The 12,230-nt window shown below is 38.0% G+C and overlaps 1 protein-coding gene across 3 annotated transcripts in view; it reads left to right on the forward strand.

Moving 5' to 3' along the window:
* Window positions 1-12,230, forward strand: part of col16a1 (collagen, type XVI, alpha 1) — a 109,983-nt gene that overhangs the window by 73,485 nt on the left and 24,268 nt on the right. For all 3 annotated transcript variants that reach the window (XM_089123209.1, XM_089123211.1, XM_089123210.1), the window contains 17 exons: window positions 725-760; window positions 3,368-3,394; window positions 3,515-3,625; window positions 4,872-4,907; window positions 5,026-5,079; window positions 5,373-5,423; window positions 5,507-5,608; window positions 5,718-5,753; window positions 5,856-5,963; window positions 6,195-6,317; window positions 6,863-6,916; window positions 7,014-7,055; window positions 7,194-7,229; window positions 8,770-8,823; window positions 8,921-8,989; window positions 10,957-11,001; window positions 11,477-11,503. In XM_089123209.1, coding sequence (XP_088979335.1) covers window positions 725-760; window positions 3,368-3,394; window positions 3,515-3,625; window positions 4,872-4,907; window positions 5,026-5,079; window positions 5,373-5,423; window positions 5,507-5,608; window positions 5,718-5,753; window positions 5,856-5,963; window positions 6,195-6,317; window positions 6,863-6,916; window positions 7,014-7,055; window positions 7,194-7,229; window positions 8,770-8,823; window positions 8,921-8,989; window positions 10,957-11,001; window positions 11,477-11,503 — 1,011 coding nt within the window. The remainder of the gene's footprint in view (window positions 1-724; window positions 761-3,367; window positions 3,395-3,514; window positions 3,626-4,871; window positions 4,908-5,025; window positions 5,080-5,372; window positions 5,424-5,506; window positions 5,609-5,717; window positions 5,754-5,855; window positions 5,964-6,194; window positions 6,318-6,862; window positions 6,917-7,013; window positions 7,056-7,193; window positions 7,230-8,769; window positions 8,824-8,920; window positions 8,990-10,956; window positions 11,002-11,476; window positions 11,504-12,230) is intronic.

Consider the following 12,230-nt stretch of genomic DNA (forward strand, 5'->3'; position numbering starts at 1 on the left):
CAAAACTAACTCGAGAAACTACTTGTGATTGTCACAAAAAGCTAAAAGCAGTTCATTATGTTTGATTCAATGTCTCTCTGTAGCATCCTGAAACTTTTTATTTAATTCCATTGCTCAAATCTGTGCCTGGTAGGCTTGTTATCATTTAAAAAGATGCTGTTCACCTCAGTGAGTCCACCATATTTGTGTTTGCCAAGCTCGATGAAATAAGCCAACAATCAGCGAGGGCTTTTTGCCTGCTGTTGTTGTGTTGAATGAGAAATGCTTTCGCCATTCTACTACCCTCTCGATGAGTGAACAGATATTATATCATGGCTCGTTATAGTTTAAGGGACCTTCAGGTCTCTCTTTTCATCCATGAAACATTTCCACCCTCAAAGCTTAGACCACTTCCCATGTCGGATTCCATTTTACTCAGTGACTACGGTAAAGGCCCTTTCATTTTTAGCCCATTAAAATTTCTCCATTCTCTTCAGAAAAAAGGTTTTCTATGCGGCATACCATACAAAGCGCTTGTTCACATTTCTCGATAACGATTTCCAATGCCATCACGATCTATTCCTCATACCTAGTTATGGGACAGAGAGTGAGAGCGTGGGATGCAGAAAGTGACAGGGTGCAAATTTGGGACATTGGCAAGAGGGAAGCTGCGGTCAGCTAGGATGACATTAGTGTCATGATTAGGGAGACTGATGCTCATACTCATATGGCTCTCTTTTCATAGGGCCCTCCAGGACTGAATGGCAAATCAGGAGAGAAGGTGTGTGTTTAATGCTTACTTGTTTCTTACTGCATAGGAACCCATGTAATGAGTATAACACATGAATATATGCATGGTTAGAGGGGGAATATCATAATTCATGTGCAAGCTTCACTAACACTATCGCTCCTACTTACTGTTTGATATTCCAACAAAACATTAAACTGTTGTTTGGAAGTACCTCAAATCACATGCTATTGCTTTTGACTTACAATTGTAGTATCTACAATTGACACCAGCCAAATCTTTTTGAAAAAAAAAAAAAAAAGACTAATAAAATTGGGCATTCACAAAACACCAGCCATCCTTTTGGATGAAACAAATAAATAAACTACTCTAACACAATGAAGGATATTTTTTCCATGGGCAATTTCAGCTTGCATTTTTTTTCTCTGTGTTCTTTTTTCAATCATCTTATTTTGTTCCCCCGAGGTCCACGTATAATGTTAATCAAGATTTCTCACTCTAAAACTAGTCATAATTTAGCTTATATTACCATTTTACCACTCACTCGTTGACCCTTAGAATTAATTGGGCTGTTTTTGCTACTTTACATTCCACTTAGTGTAAATACCCTCTTTGCATGAGAAATTAGATACAACACTTCTGATTATTAGTATGTATCTATCTTCCTTCTTATTAATTACTGACCAGGACACTTTATATATGTTGTTGATGTGTAAATGCGCCATGATGTGTTAATATATTCATTCTTGTTACATCGCAAACTACTTTATAATGAGCCATTTTTAACAGCTTGTGCCAGCTACTGTCAGGATTTACTGAAGACAAACAGTGCTGTCTTCCGTGACTGATAAAGTCGTGGACAGTTATTTTTGTGGCTGAACTTATTGCATATGTATTTAGAAGAGTTTACCTTTCAGACACAAAATGTATGGGTGGAGAATATTTTAATTAAGGATACAAAGTAATTTACTAAGGTTTGCATATGTAACACCCAAAACACCCATGTATTAAAGTCCCCCTGGTTTTAATATTGTTTTTATGTCTATGTGGTGTTTTTAATATGCTTTAAAGGTGCAGTGTGTAAAATTTAGGAGGATCTGTTGCGGGGCCGAATTAACCATTAGGTCAAATGCGTTGGCATAGTACTTTATACTCCTCTTTGCTATTAGTTTTTCAAGATGATGGAACTACATGGAAGCCTCTGTGGACTTAAAGGAGTAGTTCACTTTAAAAAAAAAAAAAAAAAAAAAAAAACTTTTGCTGATAATATACAAACCCCCATGTCATCCAAGATGTCCACATCTTTCTTTCTTCAGTTGAAAAGAAATTAAGGTTTTTGATGAAAACATTTCAGGATTTTCTCCATATAATGGACTTAATTGGGAACCAAATGGTTCAAGGTCCAAATGAGTTTCAGCGCAGTTTCAAAGGGCTTTAAACGACACCAGACGATGAATAAGGGTCTTGTCTAGGACCCTTCGAGATTCGAGACAAGATTTGTTCATTTTGATGAACGAGTTTGAACAGGAGAGTCAAAAACGCGCATCACAGAACAGAGCAAGGCGGCCATTTGTGCTTATAAAAGTTAAACTTTTTAATTTATTTTTGAAATGACCAATCATTTCACTAGATAAGACCCTTATTCATCGCCTGGTGTCGTTTAAAGCCCTTTGAAGCTGCACTGAAACTCTCATTTGGACCTTGAACTGTTTGGTTCCCAATGAAGTCCATTATGTCGAGAAAATCCTGGCATGTTTTCATCAAAAACCTGAATTTTTTTTCGACTTAGGAAAGAAAAACATGGGCATTATCATTAAATAATCATTAAATTATCTGCTTTTTTTTGTGAACTACTCCTTTAACCATCCCATGTATATAAAGATAATAAATAATTTATTCAGGAGGATTAGTCAGATAATTGGCAGAGGTATTTGTACAACACTGAGGACATATTTACGAATAACAATATTGGTTTTAAATAATAAATTACTGCACATAAAAAAGTTACATATAGTCCCTTTAAGATATTTTAGATTACAATGATTTTAAGATACAATTATTAATGACTTCAAGGGGACTAAAAGCATTGTGTGCTTGACATGGTGGAGACACCACAGAGAACAGAGAGAATTATTTCCACTCGTGTTTATTTATTTATTTATTTTTTAAATGGCACAGAATGAACATATCGTTTGCCAAGCCACGTTATTTTTAATTTGCACTTATCCTGTTAGATTGGTTTGGTCATAATATAAATGGAATGGCTGTGTCTGTATCCTTTCATTTGCACATTGTTAGTAAATCCCCTACAGAACTTTCCGCTTCCGTCGCTCTTTTATGGGATTGTGGTCTCATGTTAATTTGCCCTGTTTAGTGAATCTCATCCTTAGTTTTTCAGTGTGTGTGGGTTTTTGTTTTTTGGACAGAGAAGAAAGTTTTGAGCTCTGAAGTTTACTTTATTTGCATTTTTAGATAGGCCTTACCTTAAAAAATAACTATTTGTTAATGTATTTGGCTTATTTTAGTCTTATTTTTATCAATCCAAAGTTCACAATATGACATACTGACACACACACACACACACACACACACACACACAGAATGCTGAAATTTCATTTTTACAAACTGATTCTCTTTCAGGGGGAGCCAGGAGCCAGAGGTGAAAAGGTATGTCTGCCAGGTGTTGTCGAGAAAAGATGAAGAATCTGTTCACTGTTTGTGAATTACTTGACATTATGGCTTAATTTTGCAACTTGTCTTAATGTCTTACCATCTTCGCTCTGTTAGGGGGAAGCATGTTCCGACTGCCCTAACATTGGAGTTATTCCAGCAGGCATTTTGAATGGGAATCAAAAGGGACAGAAGGGAGAACCAGGTGTTGGACAGAAAGGAGAGCAGGTGAATGTTGTGGAGTGGTGTCATTATTGACAGCTAGCGCACGTCATTTTAAAAAGTTCTGCATCACTTCCTCCCATGTCCTGAAGTGCAGTTAAAGGAGTAGCACTTTTTTTAAAAAAAAAACTTTTGCTGATAATTTACTCACCCCCATGTCATCCAAGATGTCCATATATTTCTGTCAAAAAGAAATTAAGGTTTTTGATGAAAAAATTCCAGGATTTTTCTCCATGTGGGACTGGGACTCAAATGACCATTTTAGTGCAAACTGCAAACTGTTCAAAGGGCTTTAAATGATTCCAGACAATGAATACGAGTCTTATCTAGCGAAACGATCACTCATTTAAAAAATAAATAAAGTTTAAGTTTTATAAGCTCAAATGTTCGCCTTGCTCTGGTCATTTGGTTCGTTCAACGAATGAAACGAACGAATTGAAAAAGATTTGTTCATTTTGTGGATCACAGAACAGAGCAAGGCGAGCATTTGAGCTTATAAAACTTCAACTTTGTTGTTTATTTTTTTTTTTTTTAAATGAGCGATCGTTTCGTTAGGTAAGACCCTTATTCATCATCTGGAATCGTTTAAAGCCAGTTAAAGGTGCACTGAAACTCTTATTTGGACTGTTTGGTTACCAGTAAAGTGCATTATATGAAGAAAAATCCGGGAATCTTTTCATCAAAAACCTTAATTTCTTTTCGACTGAAGAAAGACAGACATGGGCGTCTTGGATGACATGGGGGTGAGTAAATTATCAGCAAAAGTTTGTTTTTTTGTTTTTTTGTTTTGTTTTTTTAAGTGAATTACTCCTAAAGAGATGGTTTTGGTCCGACGATGGAAAATCGGCTAATGGTTCTATAAAGAAACTTTAACTTCCATGGAACCTTTTCATTGTACAAAAGGTTCTTTATAGTGGTAAAAGGTTGTTTAGATTAATTAAATGTTCTTCACACTAAGAAATACTTTTATTTTATGAACAGTTCAATGAAAATGGTTCTTCACTGAAACCTTACTTTTTTTTTTTTTTTTTTTAAGATTAAGCCAGGATTAGACCTTAGTTCTAATAGTTAATTATTGAAGGGAAATTATCTACAATTTGTCTGGCCTGTTAATCCACTATACAATATAGTTATTTGAGAAACACTAATGTGTGGACAGTAGTTTTTTTTTTTTTTTTTTTTTTTTTGATATATTTATCGATTTTCTTAAGTTGATTGTGTCACGCACTGCTGACACTCTGTTTGGTTACAGGGGAATGCAGGCAGCAGAGGAAACGACGGGAAACCGGTAACCATCGGTTTTGTTTTCATATTTATTATTTTTATTTGTGCTTTCTGTTTACTTGCATATGTGATTTATGACTGACCTCAACACTAGATTAATATGCTGATATTATTGTTTTTAGGGCAAACCTGGTCCAAGAGGGCCAAGTGGGAAAGATGGAGATAAAGGAGCCCAGGTGATAAAGCCCAACGCAGAGTTATTCTGCACTAATTTTAAAGTGTTTTGATTGGAACCTTACAGAACCAGGAAACAGTGAATATAGTGGAAGAAACAAATACAAAAAAAGCATGCGTGAAAAAGCATGCTGTTTTCAGTTAAAACATGCATTTAGCCTTGTCTGTGAAACCGGGGGTAAGATTCTAAAACCCATATTTATCAGCTTATCACTCAAATTTAATTTGTTATTAAAAATGCATTAAATGGTGTCCAAAATAGATACATTATCACTAGTGGCCTCATTTTTTACAGGGGGATCCTGGCCTACCTGGTGTAGGAACACCTGGTATGAAAGGTGAAAAGGTAGGTAGTGTGTTTTTCTCTTCTTCATCAGAAGTGTATAGATGTGCTTACATGGTACTGTACACATGCGCCTTCTATTAAAGGGAGACTGCATAACCACTGCCTCTGAGTTGGGAAGTTGCCCACCTACGATAAAGGTCACAGGGGAACCTGGCCCTCCAGGTGAAGGAGTTGAGGGCAAACAGGTAACTGCTCTATAGGAAGAGGTTCTCAGTGTATTATTGTACTTTTTTTTTTTTTATTTGAGGAGTCTAAAACCCACTGACTTTGCTTTCAAAATTGCTGTCTTAACAGGGGCCCCCGGGTCTTCAAGGTTTCAAAGGAGAGAAAGTAAGTTCTTCTTTTTTTTTTTTTTTTAAGCAGTGCAAATAATAGTGTGTTCACAATATGGGGGATTTTTCTAAGGATTAAATATAATTTGTTTGTGTGTAGGGTGATCAGGGCTTACAGGGAGACCCAGGTGTGGCTGGGACACCTGGAGACCCAGGATCTCAAGGAGAGGCAGGCAGGAACGGCCTTAATGGAATAAAAGGAGAAAAGGTCATTGATCACGCGGTCACATATTAATTACATTGCCTTGAATTATGCGCCATCACAGGGTTTTTGAATAATCATGAATCATGTTGATATAATTGATTACACTTTTATACAACTCATGTATAAGGCAAAAATATCTCACCGGATAATAACGCTTGACCATTTGGATCTCTGCTCCCTTGCGATTTGAAAACTTTCAGTCTTTTCTTATTGCATCTGTTTCTGTATCGCCAGGGAGACGCGTGTGACAGCTGTCCATCACTCCCCGAAGGAAATGGCAATGTTGCTGGCTCTCCAGGACCCAAGGGAGAGAGAGGAGAGCCGGGTTTGCCAGGCGAGGGCCGAGAAGGGAAACAGGTGCAGGATTATCTGTACAAATGCAAAACTCAAAATATTAAATTTGGGAGCACACGGTTTTTGCTACATTTACTTCAAATCATGTGTCTTGTTGAGGAGAGATCTGCTGTAACTTTTCTAAGGGATTTTGCCTAGCAGATGATAAAATGATTGAAAAAATTAGAACTAGGAAAATGTATTTCTTCGATTAATATTCATAGTACTAGTAGATGCCATTAAACAAATATGCAATGTTTAAAATACTGCCTTTAAGTTGTTTCATCATTGATTTGAGAGTTCAGTTAAATATTCATGTCATATTTTGGCTGCAGTTAATGCAAATGTAACTGGTTTTGGCACATAATATCATAATAATGATATATATATATATATATATATATATATATATATATATATATATATATATATATATGTTGTAGAACCTAATCAAATCAAATGATTTATTTGTTAATTGTAACAAAAAAAAGTATAGGAAAAGAAAACCTACATGATGACTCAGCATCTAGCAAAATCTGGACTCTTTCTTTGTAATCTTTATTCTGTAGGGTCGACAAGGCCCACCTGGTGTCCAGGGACCTCCGGGGCTCAAAGGAAGTCAGGTAAAGTTGCAAACCTGACTAATGCATACATCAGTCACATTTGTGTGCTAAAGTTATAAGAGCGACTGTGGAGTGATGCTTATGTGTATTACATTAGGGTGATGCTGGGCCTGCAGGTATTGGCCTTCCAGGACTGCAGGTGAATGAACAGCTATTGTAATCAGTCATAAAAACTATACTATTTATACTATTTTTAGAGAAATGTACTAGTCTTTGTTGTAATTAAATAATGCCTTGAATGCACCAACCCTTCTGATGCTTTGATGTTCTCACTCAGGGTGAGGAGGGACCTAGAGGTTTTCCCGGAGCTACTGTAAGTGCACAAAAAGTATCTTGTTCTTTGGTGTTCACATGTGGATTTGGCCCTTCGAGTGTGCAAATTAGCAGATCTTTGTTCTCTTTGAATTGTCTGTATTTTTTCTTGTCTACTGTTATCTGAAACATACACTACCTTGCAAAAGTTTGATGTTTGTAAAAGTATCTTTTGCACAATAAGGCTATGTTTACACGGAAACAATTTGAAGAGAAAACGCAAACGTTTGCGTTTAAACGAGCGTTATGGGTGGGAAATTCACATGCATATGGTCACGCAAAAGTGCGTGAAATTCGAGGTAGTATGCACTCCAGGCGGCTAGGTTGTGATGTGGAGCACTGCCACACAACAACACCAAGTCCGCGTGCCTGCGTACAACCTTCCCTGTCTAGCAGACTTTTGCGTTTTTACCCTTTAGATGGGATCGCGACAGCAGAGCGTTTTTAAGACTTCCACTCTGGAGGGTGGTTTCAATTTTTTGCGTTTTTAAGCCCCCAAAACGCCATCGCTGTCTGTGTAAATTAAAGAAACATCTGATAAAATATGTTTACGTTTTCACCCGCGAGCATTCTCGTGTAAACAGGGCCTAAGGCTGCATTCATTTGATCTAAAATACAGTGAAAACAGTAGTATTGTGAAATAGAATTACTATTTAAAATTACTGTATTTAATGAATTTAATTTAATCTATTTCTGTGATGGCAAAGCTGAATTTTCAGTCTTCAGTGACACATAATCCTTCAGAAATAATTCAAATATGCTGATTTGATGCTCAAGAAACATTTCTTATTATTATCAATGTTGAAAACATATGTTTGTGGAAATAGAATGAATAGACATGAAAAAAAGAAAGTTCAATATAACAGCATTTTATTTTAAATATAAATCCTCTAACATTATAAACGTCTTTACTGTCATTTGTGAACAATTTAATCCATCCTTGCTGAATAGAGGGAATGCACTGACGTCACTTTCCCGCCGGACCAGCTTGACTGAGTGGCAAAAGATCTGCTGTGTGACTGGATTTAATAGAGGAAACTGTGAAAATGCAACTAAAATGAACAATTTTATCAATTTAAACTAAATGTTGGACTCAATAGTGTTCCTTACAACTTACTAAAATCCAGTGATCCATAGATATTGACATGCAGGCAGGAATCGTGCTCCACTTTCTATAGCAGTCTGTAAAAATATACCTCATATTTTTGTCAAATCTAGTTGTACAGTCAATCACAAAGCTCTTTCCCACTTTATATGTGTTGCGTTTGTTTTTCGCAGCATTCACACTGAAAAAATAAAATAAAATACAGCCGCTCAGTCTTTTTGCCATTCACTGTGAGTAACTATAGGCACTCCGGCCAAAGGTGACGTCACACGCATTCCCTCTATAAAAGTATTATTTTCTAAAAAACAAAATCTTACTAACCTCCATAATTTTTAACCATAGTGTATGAATCACAGCAATAGATAAAAACAGGCCTATTTAATATGCACCACATGTAAAAACCAAGTGTGAAAACAGTCCTTTGTTTGTCCTACAGGGTCCAGAAGGACGTCAAGGACCCTCAGGGCCGATTGGACCAGCTGGTCAAGGGGTAGATCAAAAATGCAATGACACAGCACTCTACATGCCAAAAGAAGCACTGGACACTGACCTCACTATTATCCTAATGTATTGCTTGATATCAATAGGGTTCTAAAGGAGAGATGGGACCACCAGGGCCACAAGGGCCAATGGGAATAGGACAAATCGGACCTCCGGTAAGAGCATGAAATGGACAGAAGGATTTTCCCCAGCCAGGAAGTCAGACTTTTTTTTTTCTGCCTCTCTTAATTGTAATAATTGAATGTTTAAATGCCATTATGTATGTACAGAAATTTGTTGGTCTTCCATGTGCGGCTAAAACCCGTTAAGGCATGGACTCTTCAAGACCTCTGAAGGTGTCCTGCCAGTAAGATATTAGCAGAAGAACCTCCAAGACCTGTAGTTTGCGAGGTGGAGCCACTGTGGATCGAACTTTTTAGTCCAGCACATCCCACACATATTCGATTAGATTGAGATCTGAGGAATTTGGAGGCCAGGCCAACACCTTCAACCCTTCATTCATCATGTTCCAAACCATTCCCGAACAATGTGTGCAGTGTGGCAGGGTGCATTATCCAGCTTAAAGGGTCATGAAACCCCAAACCAAATTTTCTGAGATTATAACAGAGGTATGTGTGTTGAACACCATTGAAGACAATGTTAGCATCTGTTAGATTTAATAATAAGGTTAAAATGGTTAAATTTGAGTTTTTTTCCGCTTTTTTCGTCTTCCGGGTTTAAAATCTTCATTGTAGCGGGTGACGTGGCAGTGCACTGCACAGTGCGTTGATGACTCATCGGTGTTATCCTATGAGAAGACACGGCCTCTTAATTATTCATGACACCACGTGGATCTTTCCAACGACAGACATGACAAACTGTGATATCGCGTAGTAACGTTAGATGAGAGAGGCAATCATGGGACGCAAACTATTTGTTTTCATAGTGCAAAGTCCAAGTGCGTTGAATATGTTTTCCGCGATGCTGCCAGGGCTAGACTCTGGCTCTGGACGGTTGGTTTGCCATCAAACACGGACACATCTAAACCTGATCCAAACTATAGTGTGTGGCGCGAACATTTTCGCGAGAGAGCTGCTACAAGTGGAGAATGATGGACTTCGCCTTGTTGACAACTAATCCAAGTTGCGTCTTGCGAGTGATGCAGTATCCCAAGGACTTTCTATCCCTTCAGAGGTGTGTGTGTGTGTGTGAAAGGAGAAGACATTTATTATGAGGGTTCAGAGGGCGCGTAGACTATGCACTTTCTTTTACTGTCTATGACTATGCACGGAAGGTTTTTTTTAAGAGGAAAATGAATACAAATTTTTTTGAAATGTATTTATAGTGTCTATATAAACCACTATATTTTATAATGACATTATAAATATACATGTAGCCTATACATTAATATGTTTTAATTAGAATTACGATTACTGTAGGCTAATAGTAGGACATTCAGTTACTTTTGAAAGGACGATAATAAAGTGTCAGTGTACTTCATAAGACTTTAACTTTGCCAGCTATATAAAAATCTAGCATTTCCTCACGTTTTACCAGTGCTTTTTAGTGACAGTCGATATGCATGGGACAGTGACAGTGATGGTCATACAACACCCACTCCCTCCCTTCTTCTCACAGCTAGCCACGCCTATTTCAGTTGCATTTTTCAAAAAGATTTTGAGCTAGACTTGAGCTGAAAGAGGGGGGTTTCATGACCCTTTAAAGAGTCCACTCCTCCTCTGCCCACTGCTGACCAAGAGCAACCACAATCCTTGCCGATATATGACACAGTCGCTTGGTCATAACAGTTTGGCCCATTTCAAAACCATTCAGATCTTTATTTCTGGCCATTTCTCCTACATCCAACATGTTGATTAGGAGAACTGATTGTTTGCTTAACATCTAATATACCCAGACAGACCTTAATAGGACTAGGAGATGATCAACGATATTCACTTAATTTGTGACTGGTCATAATGTTTTGGCTGTTTATCTGTTTTGCATAATAATGCAAGATAAGTGCATATTTCAGATTGATGCTGTTACTACTTGTTCACAATGTACTGATTCAGTAAAAATAAGGGAAATTAGGAGTGGAGTAAGACGCAGTGAGTAAATGATTTGCATATGTTGTGTTTCACAGGGTAGGGATGGTACGACAGGATTGCCTGGGCAAGATGGGAGTCCTGTAAGTTATTCATGTATTCATTCATTCATTCCTCTCCAGCAGTCCTTTGATCATCTCCTCCAGATTATTCCCTTATTGTGACACACACTCAAATTCACGCAACCATATTGTCCATTGTTCATCGCTCTGGCGTCAAGCAAACTTCCATAAACTGCGAAGACAAAAGCAACGAGATTGTGTTGTCTTGCCAGAGCTCGTCTAATAAAAAAAGCAAAGTTACCGTTGTCTGTTCTTGCATCAGATGTTAATTACCTGGGGCTTTGTCGCGAAGAGCTTGAGGAGCAAATCCAGAAACAGACTTGGGTCATATCCGACTCTGTCTGGATCCCTAACAGCAACACATTGTCTGCTTGCATCACGTCACCTGTCGCTGCTCCTCCCCGATCCACACTCATCTCGCTGGCCCTGGAGAGTTACACACAATAACACTGTCTAACTGAGCCTTTGTGTGTGTGTGTTTCTTCTTGTCTTTCAGGGAGTCACTGGGCCTAAGGGTGACAAGGTAAGTGTCTGGATCAGTGAGCTGGGGAGGCGATTTCGAGTTTCCCCCGAAGCAGTGAGATTGTGTGTGTGTGAGAGTTGCACCGAGAGAACGAGGGATAGGAGGAGTAATGTTTAGAGCGACCTTCTGTATGCACAATGATGTGTCCACCCTGGAGACACAAACAGACGCATAAGTCTGACGGAAGAGTTAGACAGTGCTGAAAAAGTTAAAAATGGCCTCGAGCTAAAACAGGACTATTAATTGGTGAATATAACAGCTGTCATCTGTAATCTGACAACATCACCGAGTATTAAAGAGAATGAGAAGGATGAGAAAAAGAGACCTCGAAAGCAAAGGCCTGGAAATGCTTCATTCTTTAATGTCCTTTGCTGTCTCCCAGACTAATTTGTCTAAAGACAGAGGAAAGTGGCAGCTGATATCAAATGATGCATATTACTCCTAAGTGTGATGAAGTACTCTGTCATTCCTGTTGAGTGCCAAGATAGAATTCTACAGAGAAAACCTTTTGTAATTCCGACATCATGTCATGTTGTCAACACACTAACTGTGTGTGTTTAATGTGTGTGTGTGCGCGCGTGTGCATGCGTCTTAGGAAGACACGTGCGTGTTATATGCGTCAGTATGTTTGCAAATATACATAATGCATGTTATATTATGTGTTGTTGTAGTCTAATAGACAAATAAAAAATCATCGCGCAAGCTAACCTGTGGTGTACCACAGGGG

The sequence above is a fragment of the Pimephales promelas genome, chromosome 18, assembly GCF_988280905.1.
Source record: "Pimephales promelas chromosome 18, fPimPro1.hap1.1, whole genome shotgun sequence".
Classification (NCBI taxonomy): Eukaryota; Metazoa; Chordata; class Actinopteri; order Cypriniformes; family Leuciscidae; genus Pimephales; species Pimephales promelas.